Genomic DNA, 24,000 nt, shown 5'->3' with positions numbered 1-24,000 from the left:
TAATAGCAGGGAACGGTAATAAAGCAGATGTACACCAGGTCACATGACAATGGCAACCAATTGGTCTGTATTTGGCAAAGCAAAGTATTAATGTTTTATAAACACAAAATACGTTACATACTTTTTTTTAACAATATGGATGTAAATCTCTGCACAGCATAAGCACTTGTGCTGATCAACATAAAGATACTGCTGTGATAGGTACTTTGAAGCTGTAGATAAGAGCTCAAGCTGTAAGATGCCAACAAAAATGGAAGTTTATAAAGAATCACTGCCAGACTCTTAAATGTAGTAGCACTTGTGGGACTTTCTATAATATAAATAGTAATTACCTTCAATGCAGAATGTATTTTCAGAAAATAAATATACTGGTGCTTACAACTAAACTCACAACTCCGTTTTCTACTCATGAAGCAAACTTTAAAATCTGTAAATTCTGAGTAAAACAAACTCCAGAATAATCTTTTGCTCAACACCACCTAACATGCAGTGCCCAAATATGTATACATGAGCGCGCACATGCACAACTGCTCCAATATACATGCGCAAACACTACAGTCACAGTGTGAGGGCATCTACCTTGCAGACAATTCAATCAATCTCTCAAGTGACACCCACACGTGCCTGCACACACAAAAGCAGATGTGGCATTAAGATTTACAAAGTTATTGAAACTTTTAACAAGTAAAACGCATCTTTACTTAGCTACACCAGAATGAGGAATAAAGGGGTTTACATATGTTCCAATTCTAAACCTATCAATCAAACGCATGTTATTCCTTTGGGAGCTTATTTACATGCATATTTATCAGCCTCACATGCTAATTCCCTGCTGTTTTATGCCTGCGAGGCATGTTTATGAGTCATAATTGTTGATCTCATTTGATGTATTTCACTGAAGTAAGACATTATTCAGTTATGTGGCCTAATGTCAATGAATTACGATGACCTGATCTTCAAAATGCAACTTGCTCTTTAATTTTTATTAGAACATAACTTATTCAGAAGAAGAAATACACTAAAATGGAAGATTACATGCTTTTGTAGTCATTTTACTTAAACATCTTATTTTTGAAACACTCCTCCCTACCTCTAGGCAAAGTTTTAAAAGTGCAATTCGTAAACATGGAGTGAAAGGAATTTTTGCCTGAAATTAGTACATATTTCTCAGAGTGGGACCTTTTATAGGCATTTTTATTTTGTTTTAACCAGCCACAAGACAGGCCTTTGGAGCACTGACATATGGTTTGTAAAAGGAAAAAAAAGACCCAATCCAAAGCCCTCAAACTGTGCTTGCCTTAACTTCATCAAAACTGAAACCAGATGCAGACTTAGAAGCTACTGCTAATTGAGAACCACTGAAGTAAGTCAGAAGTCCCAAAAATGACTTGTCACCTTTGATTCGAAATGATGTCAATTTATAAACAGAAAATCACTTGGTGGTCAAAGTAAAGACCTGAACAGGGGAATAATTACAAGGCATCTGAACTTCATTGTGGTAGCTTGGGTTAAGCCATCGATGTCTATCTAAGTGGCAAGCCAGAAGGAGCACCGGTAGGAGGCTGAACATGGTATTTGTACAATTCTGCTCCTTTCACAAAGACCCAGACCAATCTTCTGATACCTCAAGTAATATTTAAAGGCTTAGGTTACCTTAAAAAAAAATCTGATTAACAAAATTTCTCAATAATCAGGCCTTTTTTCCTAATGCTCATTACAGTATGAAGGACTCAGGAGAATTAAGTAACTGGTTATTTTTATTCTCCTGCAGTAAAGACCTGGTATCATTATCGTAAGCACCCACGCTGTAGGATCCATAGTGTAAGTGGTGCTCTATGCCAGACTAATAGAAGATTATTACCGGACACATAATACACTACTTGATTTTCAGATATCACCACTTCCTATCTTAAGATTCAGTATTATTTTAATGCAATTATTGTAATTTTATTATATATACCAATAGTAAGTATCAACTGACAATTGATTTGAGCTTCACAAAGTATTTGACTTCTGTACTTAAGAGGCTGTCACAGTTAATACAATTTTCAATTTAAAGTCAGCTTTATGTATTAATTAAAAAAACACGTTCAGATAACTTCAAAAGTTTCAAAGTTGCTGCTCTGAGCTACAGCTTTAGCAAGGAACAGAGTCATATGCAAAAGTAAAAACTGTCTTTAGCCAAGTAATGCAAATGCCAGATACCAAATGCAGGCTCATTTTTCCATAGGAATCTCAAATTGGATCTGACAGATATGAGTAAGTGTCTTTGAAATCACAGAAAATCTGCAACAATTGGCCTAAATTTGCAGTATCTAGAGGAGCTATAGTATCATAAATATCATATTAATTCCAAGACAAAAAAAATCTGCAACAGATTTTTCATGTCCAGAATTAAATCTGTGGTTTTCATTTATAGCAGCTTTTATTAAAAAAAAAAAAAATCCTGCAAAAATTAAATATATGAGAGCCACAGACCATTTAATATAAGCTTTATAGGCTAGGTTTTAAAAAAGCCAAGGAACATTTAGTACAGTGTTTATATGATATTTTTCCAAACCAGAAATTCACTTCTGGTAGAAGGATTTACAAACCAGCTTCTTAAAATAAAAAAAACTCTTGAGTTGAACATGTAGTCATTCTAACAACACAGTTACAAGATTGTAACTTTAGTTCATGCAAATGCCACAACTAAAAATGTTATGTGTTTATCATAAATAGAAATTTATAAAATGGTTTAAATTTAATCCTCCAGAAAAATGCCAATTTTAATTCCAGAAATTTTTGAACGTAAGTTTTCACTCGTTATAGTCACAAGAACCCCCAAACAGAGCTAGAGTCCTCCACAGTTTAAGCCTGACTTTACATCCCTTATTTCTCTCAAATTCAAATACACAAAAGACACAGACTAATCAGCCAGGGTTTGTTTGTTTGTTTGTTGTTTGTTTTTAGAATAGCAACAATTAATGCTACATTTTTTTCTGGCAATAATATCTCAATCTTAGTGTAGCTGATAATGTTGTGGCCACCTAGCTGTGACAGTTCAGATCACAGCTCTGTAGAGTTTTGCAAAGGAGTCCTTTCTTTAGTACTTCAATAAAGAATGAAACAATATTGGGTCACAGAAGTTTGGAGGTGGCCCTGTGGCTCAGTGTGCTTCTCTGATCCATTAAGATAACATCTGTTCTGGCCACCAGTCAGCAAATCACATTTGATGAGAATTCATCTGAGTGCAAAGTAGAAATGCCCACTAATGGACAGATTTATGTTCTGTTACTCCAGTCTTTAAATATTTCAAATGAAAAGCAAACAAAATCAACCATGATATCTTCAAATAGTATGACAAACATATAGAAAATGTACTGCACTATAATGGAACTCAAACATCACTGAAAACATATTTTCACATGTATTACACAATAACTCTGCCCCTTCAATTGCACTTAGTACTGAAATACTATACAGTTCATTTTTTCCTAAGGTTAAATCACTGATTCCATTACAAATCCAATTTCTCAGAATTATCATCACCATAAAAGCTTTATCTGTATGAAGTTTGTGCCTTTCAACTTCTGCGAAGATCAAGAATAATAATTTGTATTGGGATATCAAAATTTTAGTGGAGAAATTTATCATACAGGTTACTTGCTAGTATTTTGGCTATATGGTCCCAGTTTCACCAAACTGAATGGGATTTGTTCAAAACTTTCAGTGCAGTTTTCCTATCCCAGAGGTTACGTATTATTGTTTATCACTCTAGAATCCAAGCAGAAGCATTTAACTGCCAGCTGTTTCTAAAGAAAATATTTAACACAAGGAAATTAGAGCAGGGTTTTTTTTGGTTGCAGTCTTTTGTTTGTTTGTTGGGGTTTTTTTGGTTGTTGTTTTGGTTTGTTGTTTTTTTTAATTATTATTATTTTTTAAGTGGCCATTACAGTTTTCTTATTTGATTTAAATAAATTTGATTTGTAACCTTCTCACACACTTTCCATGAAATATCAAAGAGGCAGGTATTCAATTTACTTCAGCAGTAGCTGCAGGGTGAACGTGAAGGTACCACTGTATTCACTGATTTGCAAAGTACATAAAGCAATATGTCAAGCCAGCTAATGTCCCCAGAATCTAATAACATAATTAAACAGTAAAAGCACTATGTAGTGCTTGCTTTAAAAAAATATCTCGACAAGTTTTAGTATTTTCCCTCTTCTTAAGACAGGAGCTGGCAATGCTGAGATACAAAAAAGTGAAATAAACAAGCATGAGCAAATCAACTTTGATGACTATTTAATTAAGCTGAAGTAGCATGCCTTAAACTTGTGGCCAAATCATGTTTTAATAGTAACACCCATATATATCTGTACTGAGCCACTGTTTACCAAAGTTTAGGGAATAGTTTAACATATTCAAAGCATTTTAGCTTTATTTGATTACTCGTAATACTGAAAAGATGACACTGACCTGTGTCTTCTAAAATATTTTTCATTTCCATTACCAAAAATAATTTTAGCCTAAATTTCTATGCTGACAAGTGCTTGTTTATTTTTAGTTTGTATACAAAACATGAAAACTCTGACATGGACCACAGTTACTATATTTTAGTGAACTAGTTACCTTCTCCACAAAAAAAGGCTGAAAGAAAGCAAGAGCTGAAGGATGACATTGTGACGATGGCATTGTCACCATGGCTGTGTTCCGGAACCTGAACAAGCTGGGTCCACTGCTTGGCCCTGCTGCAGATTTCTTTATGAACCGGGCATATAATTTCAGCCTGCTCCAAATTTCTGTTTGTATGAGAACATATAGCCTTGTTGTTCTTCCTATGGTAGTTATGAGAGTTCATTTCTTAGCTGCTTTGGTATATGAAACCTTCTAACAGGATGAGGTAAACACACAGATGCAAAACAGACATCCCAAGTCCCGATTACCTTTTTGAACAGATGAAGCAAAAACAGCGTCATAAGCTTGTGTGATTGTCACAAATAGTGAAAATAAATATAATTTGCTATATTGTTTTGTGTCATTTGCACTGCAGTTGAAACATTATAGTCACATGATTAGTGAAACAGCTATCTAAACATCTGATACAAAGAAAAAGCTAAGCAGGGATACTAATGAATGATATGATGAATGATATTCTAGATCTGATAGAAGCGTTCAATCTTGTCATAGAGTGTGTATATATATATATATATATATACACATACATCAAAATAAATCTCAAACTTGAAATATTTAGAAACCAAACCCAGCAATAGTGCACATATACAAAACAAGATTTAAAGATAAGCTCACATATATGCATTTGAAACATGATGTTCTTTATCCAGTATTGTTTAGTCTTGGGTTGGTTTGCTATTTGGTTGACTGGGGAGACAGACAAAAGATGAAAGGCTATGCATATTTCTCCCACTCCCCCCATTTTAGCACCCAATTTCGTTTAGAGATAAAGGCATTCTCCCATTATGCTGTATATTTAGCCTTTTTTTTTCCTATTATTGTGTATCTTATGAGTAAAATGAAGACGAGGACTTTTAAAAGTCAGTTCTATGCACTCTGCCTCTACATGGCCAAATCTTCACACCGAATGCTTGAAATCTGAACACTCCCAAAATCGAGGAACTCCAAGTACCTAACGACAATCCAGTATCCTGGGCTAAATTACTGCTTCCCTTAGACAATAAGGGCACTCAAGCTTCTTACCTTTACAGTCAATTGGAATCTAGCCATTCATTTTAATAGGATCAGGATCAGGTCCTTGACTTTCTCGACATCAAAGAAACATCTCTCACAGTCATTTTGCCATAAATAATTAAAGCTGATTAGTAATAATAAGGTAACTTAACCAAAAAGGTAAACAGTGGAGACATTTATTATCAAAGTGAGAAAAGAAAATTAAAATAACCTGCAACACTTTTGTATGTGCAATTCATCAGGAAATGTTGTAAAAGAACAAAAACGAATGTTGGCTCATTCCAGAGGTTCTTTGTCATCATTAATGTATTCAGGTTTTCACAGCTGAATTGCTGTACTTTGAAAAGATTTTCATGAAAGGAAACTCAAATTCAACGTTTAAACAAAGCTGTCAGGTTACCAAGATTTGTATTTGTTTGTATGTCCAGAAAATGTTTTCTCCTTTTTAAAAAACCCTCTAGGTTAGAAGTATTAGTATTCCTTTGCTCTCGATTTGTAAACAACAGAAAATAAGCTTTTGTTAAGCAGTGCATATTTATTTATTTGCTATTGCGAAGCAGAAACACGCAGTTAGAAATAATCTGCTCCGAAGCGGAGGTGCAACTACCTGGTATGGATATTTTACTTCATTACTAGTTCTGTTCCTCAAATTGAAACAAATGGCCTCCTTCTGTTTCTGTCTGTCTGCTTGCCTGATCAGTGGAGCTAATTGTCAGAGCTGGGGAGATCTCCTATACCTAAACAGAAGATATGCAGTTTGTAACCTGCTTAATTTGCCTTATGTCCTGGATGGCCCTCAGTATGTTGTTCATTAAAGTATCAGCTGTTTCAGTTGTAGCAGTGGCAACCTCAGCATAGGCCTATTTTTCTTAGTTAAAAGGCCAGATTGTCAATAAATAATACACATCTTACCAGATAAGTATGACGGCACTTTAGTTCATTTCCTTTCCACACCTCTTAGTTGTGCATGTCCAAAGAAGGCAAGGACAAGGGTACCCAAGGAAGCTAAAGAATAATGGCTTATTAGTTAATCAGAAGCCCAGAAGTGAAATTTTGCAGTATCACTTGGAACTTACATGAAAGTAGGTTGAATCCTTCACTTTTAAAATAAAGAATTCCAGATCTTTATAGATGTCCACATATACGCAAGACAGGAAAGATCCCGTCTATGCTGACATATTTCTTTTATACAGAGCAATCAATTTCTAATACAATCAAATCTGTGGCTGTTAAAACTCTTCCAAAATGTTTTAACATACATTTAATCTCAGATACAGAGGTCTGTAATATCAGCTAGCTGCACACAACTCACAGGCTGCTTTGTAAATTACAATCTTCTGTACGTCAGGACAGAAGTGAACTCAAACATTTAATTATTATCCTGTACCAATCATGCTGTCCTCAGCTAGAATTCTGATTTACTAGTCTTTTATTATACATACACAAGTACAATCAAACTTGTACAGTTCAATTTTTTTAAATTAAAAGAATCTGCCTTTTCCATATGTAGGAGATAGAGCCATTTAACATAATCTGATCATTGCCTGGAAACACTTAATATGTGAGGTTTTTACAGGTAGTAACCGTCATATTTTTGTTTCAAGTCTTGGGTAAAAAGAATTATTCAATTCTCATTGTTAGCTTCTGTGTAACTTCTAATAATGAGCTAGTTTTTAACATACTCTTAATTACGTTTACAGAGGTCGTATTACAAAGATTATTCTGTTTTAATTTTGATGTTTAGTTGGTTACTATAGTTAAAATGGAAATTTCTGCCTGGTATTTTAAGCTTCTCTAAGCATGTAACATTTAGTAAAAAAAATACTTTTTTTCATTCAACTTGCATCATTTCCTGTTATACCACATGTATTTTACTACAGGTATAGCAGGAAGCGAGATGAGAGCCAGCTAGCTGAGCTTTAACCTGGGTTTGGGAAAAACTAGGAAAAGAACAAAAAGAAATGCTGAAATCAGCATTTCCCAAAGTAGTGTCACAAGGAGTCATTAAAAGAATGACGTGAGGCTGACAAGTGATTTATGCCAGTATTCAGGCAGGGCTGTATCTGGAAAGAACTGGTAACTCCCAGTTGACATGATCTACCAGAGGTAGAGTGCCAACGTCATTAGTGAAAACAGTCTTATTTTCATATACTGATTATTTGGAGTAGAACTTTCAAAATTAACATTTTAGATCAACAGACACTGCTGTCCAAAGGTCTTTTCTAATATCTGCCTTATCAACCACTGAAGGCAATTTCTCTATGTGATGCTTGTGCACTTAGCCTCCAAACTGGAATTAATGTAATGTGCAACTCACATGAAAACACCAAAAAAAAGGGAACTACCAATTCTAGGGAATAAAACAAAACTCTGGAAGCCAGTAAACCACAAGACTGTGTCAGGTACCAACAACTGCTCTCACAGCTAAAGTTTAAAATACTCTTGCAGTTCCTAAATATGAATTTGCAGCAAGGCACTGAAATGAAAGGGCCTGCAACTGGTAAATTTATTTTACTGATCTAAGGGCATTTAAATGCCCATAAAATCTTTAAAGGAAAAAATGGACTTTATGTGGACTATTTTCAACTTTCTTTCTATTAAATGTATGTATTTTTAAACATGCATAGCTCCTCTGTTAACTGATCTCTTAATAACAATGTATTTCTAATACAGAAAACGGAAGAGAAAATGCAGAGTCGTATGGAAGGAGCAAGTGACAGGCTGCGTTAGCTCAAGACACATTGTGTTAATCCAATAGCCTTTGTCACTACAACCCTGTTGCTGCTCAATTAAAAGCAAGCTAAACAGTAGTTATTATTAATAAATGAATATTAAAATGCTTGTTATGTCAGCACATGGTGTTTGGAGATGTAAAAACCATTCTTGCTTTTATCCATCCAATACAAAGCGAACCAGACTTAAGACAGCTCTTTCTCCTCGATCATACCTGCGTCTTTAATGGAAAAGGGAAGCCCTGAAGGAGAAGAACAAGAGTTCTGATCAAGGAGCACCAGCAACAGCTGTGCTGGTGGGGGACACTGAAGCTTTCTGCCCAAAGGGTAAAACTCACCAACAAAGGACATGGGGCATTCCCAGGGCCTGCTGCAAACCAGTGTGAAATCCCAGAGGCATTAAGAAAAATCACAACCCTCAGCATCTCCTGCTCCCACTATAATGCAAAGAGGTTCTCTGTTCCAATCTTGTCTTTTTAATGAAAACACCAAGTAGCATGCATATTTAAAAGGACTCTTAAAAACACAGTGCTATACTTCATGTACGTGTCCCTCCCTGCAGAGAAGATGAAAGAACACACGTTACATGACACACATGACGTCATACAATGCACATAAAAAAATTTAGATATGAAACTAATAAGGCTTCAAGAACTCACTGTATTTGCACCCTAAATTGCTTTTAACTAGGAATGTACTTCTCACACAGAGAAGTCTAGACCTCTGTGGTTATATCTGTTAAGTGTAATCATGGATATGATCTCTATAAACACAGAAATAGATAAATGCCATACAGAGCAATCTGCATTAGCTTTGTCTCCCTGACTGAAGGCAGTTTTAAGGGAAAAAAACCCTCAACCAGTAACACTGAATAGCTACTGACTAGAAGATAATATCATTTTCTGACAACAAATATTCACTTCACCACAGAACGAATATAAAAGGATGTACTCAAAAGCAGAACAGTCCCATGTGAATTACACTTAAGTTTTGTGGAAATTATCTGATAGCATGTGGGTCCTGTTAGGTCCAGAGAATGTGGGTACTTATTATTTCATTCCCTTTTGGTTTCCACATGTTTTCTGTACAACGCTTATATAAACCAGGTATCTCAAAATCCACATAAGGTATAGTTCCATAGTACTATAGGATAACGCTTTCTAGTGATCAGGGTTATGAGGTTAATACCAGAACAGCAACATTCTTCAAAGAGGAACAACAGAAACACACAAAATACGGTCGAAATGGAAATAAGAATGTTCTCTTCCCACCTCTCATATTTGTTCAAGGCAGCCTTGAGAACCAGAAGGAATACAACGGTAAGCATGAGGCTGAGCAACTGATCTGTCTCAACTGGATTAATTTCAGTCACATCCTCCAAAAGTTGTCTTTGTCCTTCCAGCTACATCAGCCTTCTCTGTCCTCACCACCAACGACACCCTTTAGACAAGAAATATATCCCCCAAACTCCAAACCAAAACACCCAGACCCATTAAAGGTTTCGCCTTTTCTTCTATTAAGAACAAAGAACACATTACATTTTTCTATGTGAAGTGTGCTATTAAATAATAGCTTGTACACTAATTAAAGCAAATGTAATTGTGAGAACACACTGACATTGTTAAAGTAAATTACCCAATTCGTTAATAGTTTCATTTCAAGTGACCTTAATTGTATTAATTATGATATTGAGCAAATTAAATTGAAGAGTATTAAGTGCATTGTTCCTGTCTGTCCTTAGAGGATCAACTTTCTCATTACATCAATGAAATGGGAATACTACCTACTATGCTCTTCAAACTTCTGTCAGAATGTGGTGAATACTATAACTTAGAGTAAAAATTTATGGCAGCTTAGAAACAGTTAACCTACTTATGCTGTTTCAATGTGATATAAACCCGAAGCATTTGGAAACAAATAGTTGTTCAGATGCAATACACAGTGAGAAGGTAGAACAGCAAAGTTTTTCAAATCTCTCCTCATATATTCAGGGTTTATAAAGTCTCTGCTGCAGTCAAAAAAAGATAAGATTCACCAGTTTCTCTGATAAAGATTCTTATTTCAGTAGGAATCGTGCAAAAATATTATTAGAACAAAATGAGAAGTATCATTAAGATTTTTGGAACAGAAAATGTAGCAAAATAACATCAACTTAGTATAGTCAAAAGCAAACATCACAATGCATATATACATATATGCATGTAAATTAAAATACAATTGGATCCAAATATACAATCCAAAATTAAAATTTCTGAAAGGAACAAAAATCTTCCATTTGAACTATCAGAGTGCAAAAGTAAGAATCCCTGCCACAAATTTCTTACCATTAAAAATGCTATTTAAAAAGCATATATGCGTGCACACATGCAAAGCACATTTTTCTGTCTTAAAAAAAAAAATCAGAGACATGGAAAATAACACAGGCCAAAATGACCATCACAAAGAGACTGAAATACCACCTTACCAGTTTTTGTTTTGTTGGTTTTTTTGTTATTTTAAAAAATATTTTAAAGTGACAGAAAAAAAGATCTTGACTGTCAATTAGTTAACAGCCCATCCCGAATTTTGTAAACTTGCAAGCAAGCACATTCTCATGACTTATCATAACTCAAGATTCAAAGTTCCTCAGTTACACAAAATTTGGTGTACTATGAACACTCAGATCTTTCTCCAAGTGATACTCACCTCCTCTGTTATGCTCTACTTTGATTTGTTCAGCTAGGTAATTATCTCCTGCCTATCATTTGCAACATTAAACCATGCAGCTGTTCCCAGTGAACCATGTCCTACTCTTCTCAGGCCACTTCTTCGAAATCTCAGGAATACCTTCAATTGTATGTCTGCCCTCCATTGTGCTAACAGCTCTGTCCCAAATAAAGCACATCTTCTCTTTATACCTTCAGTGAGATTTTAATAAAAGCACTGAGTACTGCTAGACTCAACATATTTCTGGAATCCCATCCAATATATCCTTGCAAGCTGACCGCAAATGAACAAAAAGTAGTCTATGCACGTAGTTTTGCCAATCGGCTATACTTAACAGCAGTCCATGAACTTCTGAAATTTTGTTCATTTTATGAAAATGCCTTATGAGAGAATTTCAAAACTCCAGCTAGACATGGCATCTCCTGGTTCTCCATCAAGTTTTGTATCAGTTGCACATACTAAAAATACGATATTTCATGGAGATTAACAAATCTGACTAGCTCTATGGTTAAGAATTTATTTTCAGCACCTTTATCAGTGATGTGATTTATGTTTATTACCACATCTCAGTGAAGACTTCTATCACTTTGCACACAAGGTGATACTTTAAGCATTCAGCACAGCTTCAAAAATCAATTCAGATGTCCTGACATTCCACAATATTGGATAGAACAATTCCAACTGAGGGACTCCTCCATATTTCTATGATACAGAAGACTTTAAGATATAGATTTTCACCAAGTTGATTCTGTATCACACTTGAGGCTGAGTCGAAAAACCTTGTGTTAAAATAGTTTTGTGAGGACAATGATGGACAGATTGCATGGGCAGGAATGACTGTATACTCTGATGTCCAAAGACCTAATACCATCTAAGCATATGCTTTGTTTAAAATGAAATACTAAAACGTCAAAGACTTATTTTGGATATATAAAGTTTCAAATTAAAATGCAGTATGTGTTTCACAGTAAAAAAACCTATGAAGATGAAATGGATGCTTTATATAAAATATTTACATAGATCGAACATAAAAAATGTACCATAGTTGGTAACCTTTATGACTTGGGGAACCATGTATTTACATATCTTTATCTTTGCATGTGCGTATGTGTGTGTTGTGTATATATTTTTAACAGTTGACAGCTGTTTTAGAGCATACAGAGATGCCAAGCTGAATGAGGGTCTTGATTACTTCAAGATTAGCTATCTAAAGTTTCTATTCATTTTAAGTGTTGTTAGTGCGAAGAGTCATTAGTCACTTCCTTGTCTCATAGAACATCAGCATACATTTACATTGTTAATGAACATTTGGGGTAAATGAATTAATGGCACTTTTAAACATCAATTCAATACTAATAACTTTGTATGTCATAGAAATGTTAAGGTTGGGATAAAAATGAGAAACCTTTTCAGTCAAGGTAACTAATTGCTTCTGGGCACAATAAAGGGTAACATTAATTTACAGTGGTTTTTAAACAGGGTAAAAATCTTGTTTTTTCTTGAAACAGGGTTGAGAGATTCACCAGTATTTTTTAAAGGAAAAAAATGAGAAGAAAATCCTTATCTTTTTTTTGATTGGGGTAGAGTAGAAGAAAGCTATATTTCCTCTTGAAAATGGCTATTATTTAAGGGTATTGCAAAAAATTATTCTAAAGTTTCTAAAAATATGCCCAAAAATGCATTTAGTTCATCAAACTAAAATGGCTCAGTATCGTTAAGATATCAAATATAATAGAGCAGGAACACTGACCTAGAAAAGCTATTTCATTTAATTCTCAGGTTTTAAACCACTTCCCCCTTGATGTTCATTCTCATTTTCTAACATTGAAAAAGCTTTATAAACCAATGAAGAAAAAATGAAAAAAAACTAGCTCAAAGGGACAATGAAGTTTTACCAATGTATTTGAAAGCAAAACATCAGCTTCATATAAACTGAAGTAATACACCTGACTAAGTAAAACTTGACATACCTTTTTTAATAAGCGCTAGTAAAGAGAAAATTTACAGACAGATACACCCACACAGAGTAGTTCATCTGGGTGAGGGACTTAGGAAATGTGACAAACTTGTTTCAACTCTGTTATTTAAAATAATTTTTTTATTTTGCCCTCCTAGTTACATGTGTTCAATGACTGGAAAATTACAGGTAGTTAAGGTGCCACTGTGTATAACTGAGTACTTGAGGAATGTTTTCATGACAAGGACGAGCTTTCTTGTTAAGCTTATCACTTTCTTCGAATGAACTATACTGTCACTACTAGTAAATGAGTAGAAAAGACAAGCAACACAGACACGCATTGCATTATGCAAGCAGTTTGTTCTCACTGTTCATTACAGTCTTCCAAATACTGCATTTAATTAATATATTTTAAGTTACATAGTAATTTCTACCTTTAGAGCCTGTTCATTCTATTTCAACTTTCTTTTTAAATAAGAATGTCAGTGCTGAGTTGAACAAAAAAAAAAAAAAAAAGGAAAATCAGCCTTTTTATTTGCATTATCTCATCCAAAATAACATATTGAACTTTATTTCAGAATTTTAAAACAAGGAAAACAGAAAAAAAATCCCTAAAACCAAAGTAGTATAAGAGACCATGCTTGAGAAAGTAACATAAAGACATGCTGCATTTCAATATTCTTATGCTGAAGTCAGTGTTTGGTTTATGATTAAAAAAGGATGACAGCGCATTAAACATTTGGCTAATGTTTCTGTCTGTAATTGAAAGTCGACTTTTCGTGGTTTTCATTAGTGTCAGGGTGTTCTACACATACTCTATAAAATGTTCTTTAAGTTGCCCTGTTCAACTTCAGTAAGAGAATTAAACAAATTATGACAGGCGCAGTTATCGTGACAGAACATACGGTTTCTAGTTATGGAGTCAAAACAGTACAGAAATACAAAACTCACCTTCCCCTGGCTTGTTCAAATAACTCTGCAAGGGATCAATGCCTATTTCTTGTTCTTCCGTTTGCAAAGGGTGACTCGTTTCAGACACAGAATGATACATACTGGCAATAGCAGATTCCAGCTGAAGGGTATTTATCTGGAGGGAAAAAACAACGGAGAAACAAACACTTCAGTGTTTCTGTACCTGTTTTTCAATACGCAAGTCAATAGCAAAAATGCTTAAAACTTTTCTTTGTTTTCCAGGCACAACATCACCATTAGATGTCTAATAGTAGAACAACAGCATTTCCATTCAAATGTTTTATTATTTGGAGTACAAAAGAATTGTTACAGTGTCTCCAGCTATCACAGTTGCAAATCCAGACTGTAAAGTAAGGCAGGAGCCTTTTTCCTTCCTTTTTCTAGGTTCCCTAACTCATCTTTTCAACTGATGCTAGTCCTTGGTGATTATAAAGGTTATAGAGCAAAGCTGAGGTGAGAACCATCATCAGGAGCCTTTTGGACTAAGGACTTCTTATCCTAGAAAAACTTCCTTCTATCCACTTCTTTTTCAGAAGTCATAGGTCAAGTGTAAGATAACAGATGCAAACACAAGCAAAAAGAGAGAATGAGATCATACTGACTGCTATTATGGCTGATTTTTGTTTTATGAAGGCTAATAGCAGCTTTTTAGAAAGATAGTGCTAAGGAAGTATTTGAGAAACATAATCAGCTAGCTAGTGAATATTTACAAAGAAGTTCTTCCAAAAATGAAGAGCAAAAGGGGAGAAAGCACAAACCCAAAAACCCAGGATGCAGGTGATGTGGGTATGTCATGACAGGCTGCTGAATGGCATTCACATCACTATCAGCTAAATGAACAGGAACTATGTTACAAAGCCACATGAGGAGTGTTAGAAGCTAATATTGGCTGCAACAAACACAAGGATACCAATAAGAGGGTGAAAAGCAGAGAAGTAAGAAGGAAAAATGACCTTTCTAGTGCATTAACAGTGCAATAGTGCATTTGTCAAGACTGCATTTTGGTCACAGTACAGCAATTTATTAACTTGCAACATAAAAGAACTGTGCCAGCCAAATAGGTCTGACTTGCTCAAGCCCACTAAGTCACTACCTATGACTGCCAGCTGAGTTGTAAATATCACTTACTGTAACTGCTTATTTTACAAGCACCATAACTTTCTAACTCCAAGAAGATTATATTTAAAAATAAATATATAAAGATAAACACAAAGAGGTATGCACCTACACTTTCAGGATTGGTAGGTGTATTATCGATTTGGAAATCCCTCCAATTACGCTTTTCCTTTGGTTCTTACAAGGCATGGCACTGACCATATAGGCTTTACATCTTCGGTCTAGTGTCAGTAAATGAAGGGGGACCAAGAGTCTTAAGACCTTTCTAGTCTTATACACTATGCATTTGCTTCATTTTCATACCAATTTCTGTGAAAAAAAAAAAACAAAAACAAAAAACATACTAAATAACGAACAGAGCTAGTTGGGCCACTATTAGGCATTTCCTTCCAAAACAAGGTGACCAGACAACTTCCAAAAGGATGCTCTTGCAGCTGTATTCCCTGAGGCTTTTGCCCCCTACTTGTCCCAGCACCTGTGTTAGTGTGGGGCTGAAATCATTGCACCATCACCTCTCACTGCTTTTTAGCTGGAAGGGAACACCTGAAGCTCTTGGGAACAAGCAGCCAGGAACTGAGGGGAAGTATGACTGCACACTTCTGCAGTGGTACACCTTCACGTCAAATTATTTCTATCTTATATGATAAAACACACCACTAAAACACAGAATTGCCTCAAACAACTCTGTACTAGCTCAACAAAATGTATTATAATTGCAAGTAGACATCGTGTGTTTCCTATGTAATTTATAAACCATAATCATGAGCAATGCATGAATGGTAACTTGGAGGAAAACATTTATAAACTTGCTAGCCACTTAAATAACATATCAATGTTTATTTGCAGTCTTATGGCTTCATAATATAGAGAAATGTTTATAACTACCCGATATCTTAGATAAATACATGAAAAACTTGAAAGAATTTACTCTAAGAAACGAAACAACAACTTTGCAGAAAGAGATGTTTCTAATTTTCTCCTGCTGGAATGTAGTTGCTGCTATGGCTCTCTTTGCTATATCATTTTAATTACCTTTCTACTGTTCTGTTGATTTTGTCTTCACAAAAATTACAAGCTTATTTTGAACTGTGCTGCCAGAGCTTTTTATTTTTATGGTCCTTCAGACATTGCTACACTATCTGACCAAGGCACAACCCTGAGTGCCTTTCAAACTAAGAACCAGACACAAAATGACCTTACCAGTCTTTGTAGCTTTACCAGACACAATATGCTTCAGACTTATGTTGTCTTACATCCATAACACGGTACAAAATTAGCTCTAGTAAGTTTGTTCTTCTATATTATTCTGTTCCACATCTACCTTCTCTTTTTTTAAAATACTCCCCAAATGCCACACCTTTACAACATAGGAGTCATAATGTACTTTACAGACCATTAGAGCAGTTTTAAACAGCTGAATAGATTTTCTTCCGATACTCACACAGTGACTTAATCAGTTACTTGTGTTTGTTTATGGATACATTTGATTAGTGTTAAAAAAAAAAAATCACTACTTATTAGTCTTGTCACACCTTCGTCCAAGCAATTTTCTTCACAGTTCTATACTTAAGTTCTTTTCAGCTCTTCTAACAAAGAGAACTATTACACAATTATGTTTACACTTGGGATCTTACTCTGAGAAAGATTAATTCTTTATAGGTTTGTTGTTGTTCATATTAAATAAGATGTGATTCAAAAACATTCTCAACATGAAACAATAAAAGTGTTATAAAATTCTGAAATTCAATTATTAGATTATGAGACTTGATACTGGCTATCTAGTTAAACCCTAACCTATTCCCACTTTTCTTTTTCCTCCAAAGATGAAGGGTTAAAAAACTCTGAAGATTAAGCACCCTTCCCAGCACTGGGAGTTCAACTGTTCTTTAATATACATGAAAAAATAATTAAGGCTGCATGTGGAACATTTATCTAGCAAGGTGAATGAAAAGAGACGCTAACGCACCCATGAGCCCAAGGAAAAGACGGGTAGATGAACATCTCACCTGGCTTCTCTCTGGGGCAGAACCCTGCGCAGGGCTCGGCTGCTCCAGCCCCACGGATCTGCTCCTCACCCACCCACGTGGAGCGAGTCCAATCTAGTTTTTGGGCAACGGTGACGGCAGCTCGTCAGAACATCTGTGATCTGTCGGCCCAGGTCTGCAAAGGAGGCCACCACAAATCCCTCCTTCGAAAGGCAGGCTTATGGACCCCAGCACAGAACTCCACCAGATATGAAAAGGCCTCTGTAGAGATACTTGCTTGTAGCACCTCCTCTCCCCCCGTGACCTCCTCCATGTTCCACAGGTCATAAAATACCAACCTGTTTCTATTAGGAGAAACTTCACTGATGTTTACTAACATCTTCACAAACAACCTCTTCCTACTTATTGCATTAGATAGTCTGATGTAACGTACCCATTCCAATTCAGGGAACTTTTCTTGCTCTCAGCGAGCACTCAGCTTTGAAGTCTGCTGCTTCTTTTCCAGACATCAGGAGGTTTGTGCACCTGAGAGCTTACACATTTTTTTGCCTTCCATATTAGTTGCTCTAAGATGTGATAACATTTCTATTACCCCTTGGCATAAATTAGTCTTTCTTACACATTTGTGCCTTCATCAGCGTTGCCATTCTTCCTGTATCCAAATTTGTGAGTTTGGAAAGCTTAAAAAAACCCAATATTTTAAATACTCAAAATGAAAACCCCTTCTTCACCAGACTGGCAGTGGCAAAAGCCTCAAACCAGCCATACTTCATCTGCCATTAATATGCATAAACTGTCTCTATCCATCTAAGGCTACAAGACAAAGATAAAAGTCTAAGTGAGATGTGCTTCTATCATTAGCTAAACTGCCAATGAACCACCAGTCACATCTGGACTGGAGTTGGGCAAAACACAGCAAAAATGTATTGCACAAACATAAAGGTATATATCTATAACCAGAACTGTACAAAACAGCAGAGTCACCTGTAACAAGTTTATAACAACTGTTCATATAATAAACTGATTATAATAAATGTTTAGTTAGAAAATGAAAAGTTCAAAATGAAAAGAAACGTTACATAGTTTCTTTTAGCTCTGAGACTATTAACTACTATGAGAGCAAGTGGCAATACTACCCTAACCTCAAAAATCTGATGAATTTAAAATCAGTATTTCATAAGCAAGACATAGCACAGTTGAACATGAATACTGTACCTTATTTCAAGTGCTAAGACGTTAATTTATCTCTTCACTTATAACAGAAATTGAATACAAATATTCAGTATTCAAAGGCACAGTTTATGGATAATAAGCATTGTTTCAAAAACAGTTACTAAAGTATTTCAATTAAAAAAAGACCCTAAAAATACCTCAACTAAAATGTTTCCCTTAATCAGTGTTTCTGTAGACTTCTAAAAAATGATTTATCCAAACCATATAAAAATTAATGTTTAAGATGTGAAGAGTATTCACATTGTCTGGGCAAAACTGGAAAATGTAATCAGTCTCACAAAGGACATTTTGAAGGTGCAACTGAGTAGATGAAAAATAATTACGCAATTCTGAGCTTTTACAACATCCATTTCCCCCTCTCCTCATCCACCTGTGGTGATATGAAAGGAGATGAACTGCAGCTGGAGGACGTACTTGGGACCAGGGCAGAACTGCACAAATCACAGCACTTGCCCCACTCTTGCCCTCTGACAATCTCTTACCCCCAAATGATCAAGCAAAAAGAAAAAAAAAAATATGCTTAAAGAAAGGAAAAAGAGAAATCACTAACACTGGAGAAGAAGCTGAAGAACACTGTTTCGTCTTGGATATGCTAAAAATAGAAATTAGTTTAATATCAGTACCAGCAAAGCTACCAGAATATGACATTTCTGAAAACTACTGAAGCATACCAAAGTATTTAAATAATACTTTTCATTCATTCTATTAGACTGTATCAACCACCTTCTCCAAATTATCTTCGGGCCTTTATTTCATGCCATATAGGAAAGTTTACCATTTTAATTACTTAAATTGATGACAAGTAGAGGAAGTACTTGTTTAGCTAAGTGATAAATTAGCTGCCCTGTGAAGTCAAATTGATTAAAATGACCTGACTAAAAGCAAATGTCTGATGTGGTAATGGTCTTATGCATGTTTTGTTAAGTTTGACAGCATCATGTTATGAGGGTTCACAATTCTGCCCCTCATTTGAACATTATGAAATAATCAAGCATGTTAGCACACAGAAGTGAGGATTCTCCAGAATGCGAAAACATTTTAAAGTAGATAAGGAATTAAGTATTAGGAGAATAAACATGATTGTGTTTGTTTAAAGCAATGAAGTACAGACGACTTGCAAATAATCTAGAAACTGTTCCAGACCCTGGGTTTTCTTTCACTGGGCAAATCTCCTGGGCCTTAAATTATTCCTCCTAAACTTTTCTCTGAATATAGGACTGACCAGGAGACAGTCCTCAGCAAGAACTTTGGAAAATGAGGACCATTTGGCATGTTTTAAGCTGGATACTTTTTACTAAGACACTCATTAATAGGCATTTTTTAAAACTTTGTTTCAACCTGTAATATTCACTGCTTTATTCTTTGCTCTGGGAGTGACTTTTACTCAGGCCACTTGGACCGCCTATCCCATAGCACTGAGCTCTTCCGCTCTCTATCACTTGAGCCCTTTACTACCATGACCTCCATTTAAATACAGAAGATACTAGTTCAAGTGTCTCCAACAAAACTCCACCAAATTCAAACAATCCCCACTATGCCCCCACCAGTTTAAAATTAGCTATGGTTTCTACTCAGCCACTTCCACAGGTTGCCACCACCCACTGGAAAAATATCTCTTAGGAAAATATGTACTAACTCACAAGAAAAGTGCACAATTTGACAAACTTTGGATAGCATAAAGCAAGTCTGTGTTCTTTTAGAAAATGTATCAGATTACATATCATTAAAATAGAATGATGCAAACATATAAATAGAGTGACATGGTAGAGCGGATTAACATGAACATCAGCTGGGGTCCAGAAGAAAACAAACAAGATCATGCCACTGATGGACAGGTTAACAGCCACTGAGCCTGATGATCATGAAATGCAATTAATTTTGTCCCATTTAATAACATTTCCTGCATTTTAACTTCTGTCTGTCTGATCTTTAATATAAAAACAGAGTTACATTGGACTTTAAATAAGTTAATTAAGTATTAAAATCAATCATGTGAAAGTCTTAATATTTAATATTGTTAGATTGTATATCAAAGTGGTTTTATTATTTATTTACTCCAAACCTTTCCAGAATACTTCATGTGGCAACAGGGGGTCTGTATCTCACAAGATAAATGCATTTACAATGCCAAATAAATTATATATAAAAGCATTTGTCTTAATACATGTCATTCAATATTAAATATCGCCCATTGGTACCACCCTGAAACCCTAATCCATTTTTACCAACCGCACATTTGTATTATTCAAATGTTGTCTATTAAATAGTTGTCTCAGGAGCCACAGTAAAAGAATACATACCTAAGAACAGTTGTCACAGGAGCTTTAAAGCACTGTCTACAGATTTAACCCTACCACTTTCATGTCTTACCAGTACTTAAACATGCAAAGTATAAATTCAGTAGTGAATTAAAATGTCAGGGATAAGAAACAACACAAATAGCCTGGGACCATGACAATGTATTCTTTTGGTAATTCACAGGATAGTTAAAAACTTTTATGCTAGAAGCTAAAAAAGAAAAAAATTAAAATAAAACACATAAAACTTTATCATAAGTAAACGCTTTATATTCTGGTAATTTGAAAGATAGGAAACCTTCCATGTATTTGTTATAGGTAGGGAACACCTTCATCCAATTGTTAGCTTATAGTCTTCTTGAGGTTACATGATCCTGTAAGATACTCTAGTTTGGCTAGGGAAGAAAAACTTGAATAAAGCAGAGAGGACTTAAATCCTTATGTAATGCTGACCACTATATTCAGTATCCAATAGCCTCCTAGCAACCTTGTCAACAGTGTTCCCCAAGGTCTAATGCTACAAATAGTGTCATTTGACATTTATGGTGAAACAATTTCTCCCTTCTGCATTGAAAAAGGTGACAATGACAGTATAAGCAGCACCAACCATCCTAAAATCCCAATACTACAGTTATGTATTCAGTATGCTCTCTTAAAAAAAAAAAAAAAAAAAGTCAATGAACAGGTGAGATAATAGCCAAATCTTGTCTCAACTTTTCAGTTTGAATTTCCTATAAAAACCTAACCCAACACCCTCAACACAAAACTACATGTAGTTTTACTGCAGGCTTATGTGACTGCTCTGCAATGAGGCTGTTAAGAGAACACAACTTTGGTCTAACTTTGATTTCAAACAAGAAATACCTAAAGAGATCCAAAGTCAATAGCTAAATGCAGTCCATACCCTGAACACTCTTCCCCTCACCAAGATCTGGCAGTTCATCAGCAGATGTGAAAATGCTATATTGCCGTATTTTCACCGTATTTCTGTAATGACTCGTAATAGAGGAAGGTTCCTTGTAGGGGTGGAGGGGAGGTGGCATGACAAGGTTTCATTTCTCAGGTCAGAGAACACCATGATCTCACACATGATCAAAATGATAACTGAATTGGCATAACAAGATTTGATGAAGTATATTATGTCAGCTAAAAGAGTGAGAGCACTGCCTTGTAAAAAGAGGTTACCTGTACTTAGGCTGAAATTGAAAACATAAAAGAAGGTTGAAAATTGGGATAATAAAACAAAGAAAGAGAGAAAACAATATATGTAGAAGACATATGCTGGAAAAGGAATGTAGCTGGACACTGGCTGTGCAGTAAGTTCTTGAAATATCTTGGTGAAAGGGAATTTTTATTTAATTGGTTTCCATTTTGTTTTAAATTAGGAGGAAGAAAAAACAGACAGGTCAGTCACTGGATTAAACTGATCTAGATTCTAATCCACAAGTACACATCAGCTCAAAACAGAAGGATGAAAAGTTCAAATGACAGTGCTCTTAGCAGGACAAAGTTCATGATTCTTAGGAAAGGAAGGAGGTGAAAAAACATGATAATAAAAAGAACAAGATTTCAACAAAGCAAGCTTCAATTTTTAGGCAAGAAACAGAACTGGAAACAGGAATTCAGATAAACTGGTCAACTCTTAAAGAAAATTCTCATATTATATGTAGGCTATCCTGACGCAGAGAAAGGACAGAAAAGACAATGACGTGAACTTGGCTAACTGCAGATTTCAATGAACCAAAGCACAAAGAAGCAGCACACGAAGTAAAAATGAGGTCATATAATCGAGGTTGAGTATAAATAAGCACAAAGTTGTAGGGTCAAGCCAGAAAGGCACAGAACAAATAAGACGCAATTAACAAGCAACACCAGGAACAAGAAGGGAACATTATGTACTGTGTAAGGACACATATATGCACACACTGGTGGGTAGAAGAGAACAATGAAAAGATTTGATCTGCTATTTAAAGGAGAGGGAGAGTTGTAAAAGATGTCAATGGAGGTAAAGTGTTTTCTGCTTCACTCTTTGCTAAGATCCAGTTGCAAATTGATGGCTAACATATATAGCACCATTTAGACAGCATGTGGGTTAACTCAAAGAAAAGATTAGAGAACTAGGTAAGTCAGTTCTTTTCACATCATCATGTAATTTAAGGTAATTTCATGCAGTAGTTTTGACTTAATTGATACTGCTGTCAAAGAAGGCAATACCATCCTCTTCCTCCTGAGTGATCGTTACCCTGTGCCGCTTTCTCACTACTGGCACAAGCATCTACACGGAACCACGTCAGTTGACTCATGTGGGTTGAAGCTATCCTGCCAAAAGAGTAAATTTTAACCAAGACCAGTTATGACCTTGCACTTGGTTAGAATAATCAACTACAAAAACACAAGATGAAGAACAACCAGTTATGAAGCAGATGTGATGGAAACAGTATGGGCAAGTGGATCACGATTTGAAAGTGAGGCAACACTATCATATTACTTCGAAACAGCCAAAACAAGTTGTTAAAAATGAGATATGTGAATCTCCTCCCATCATCTGATGCTGGTAAAGCCTGAGCCACAACAGTGTATCCATCTTCACAAGGACTGCACAGAAGGACAGTAACCAGCTGCTGCAGTCCAGAGAAGAGCAACAAGACCAAATAAAAGCCTAGAAACTACAACCTATGGTGTAAGACTGAAAGAAACAGAATGTTTTACTTCAGTGAAAAGACAGGAGGGAAGGGAAGTAAAATGCAGTAAGATTTCAAATGTGTACATCATTCAACTATGAAGCTACTCTCTTTTCTTACAGTAATCTAAATACGCTGAAAACTTTATTCGTATTAAAATTATTCAAACAATTGGAAACCCATTACATGAAATAAATCCTTTGTTTACTTTATTTTGGAATATATTTTATCTACCTGGTTACAAAACAATTCAACATAATTTAAATTAAAGCTTTTCCTTTCCAAAGATAGTTAAGAAACCAAAGTAGTTTACTGCTGTTTATGGTATGGAAATGACTGCTTTTAAGTATTTAAGAGTTTTACTTTCAGAAACACACAGGCACCATGCTATGCTATACACTTTATGTTTTAGTAATACATATGTAACTCGAAGGGCCGAAGAATGTCAAGACTGAAAGAAATCATCAAAACAGTGAACTGGAAAAAATGGCAGCTTAGCCTGCAGCCTTACCCAAAATGATAGTAACTAGCTTAGACACTAAAAGTGTATTCAATGAAATAAGTTTCTAGGATATCACAGCTTTAAAGTAGCAAGCAATTAATCTAGGATTCAGCCTTTATTCTTTCACT

At 35.4% G+C, this 24,000-nt stretch overlaps 1 protein-coding gene across 1 annotated transcript in view; it reads right to left on the bottom strand.

Moving 5' to 3' along the window:
* Nucleotides 1-24,000, bottom strand: part of TBC1D5 (TBC1 domain family member 5) — a gene marked incomplete at its 3' end in the record, with an annotated part of 285,960 nt that overhangs the window by 171,266 nt on the left and 90,694 nt on the right. The window contains exon 2 of the mRNA XM_080339712.1: nucleotides 14,038-14,173. Coding sequence (XP_080195838.1) covers nucleotides 14,038-14,137 — 100 coding nt within the window. The 5' untranslated portion in view covers nucleotides 14,138-14,173. The remainder of the gene's footprint in view (nucleotides 1-14,037; nucleotides 14,174-24,000) is intronic.

Source organism: Nesoenas mayeri (genome assembly GCF_963082525.1).
Source record: "Nesoenas mayeri genome assembly, chromosome: 2".
Lineage (NCBI taxonomy): Eukaryota > Metazoa > Chordata > Aves > Columbiformes > Columbidae > Nesoenas > Nesoenas mayeri.
This window is presented reverse-complemented; position numbering and strand designations above follow the sequence as displayed.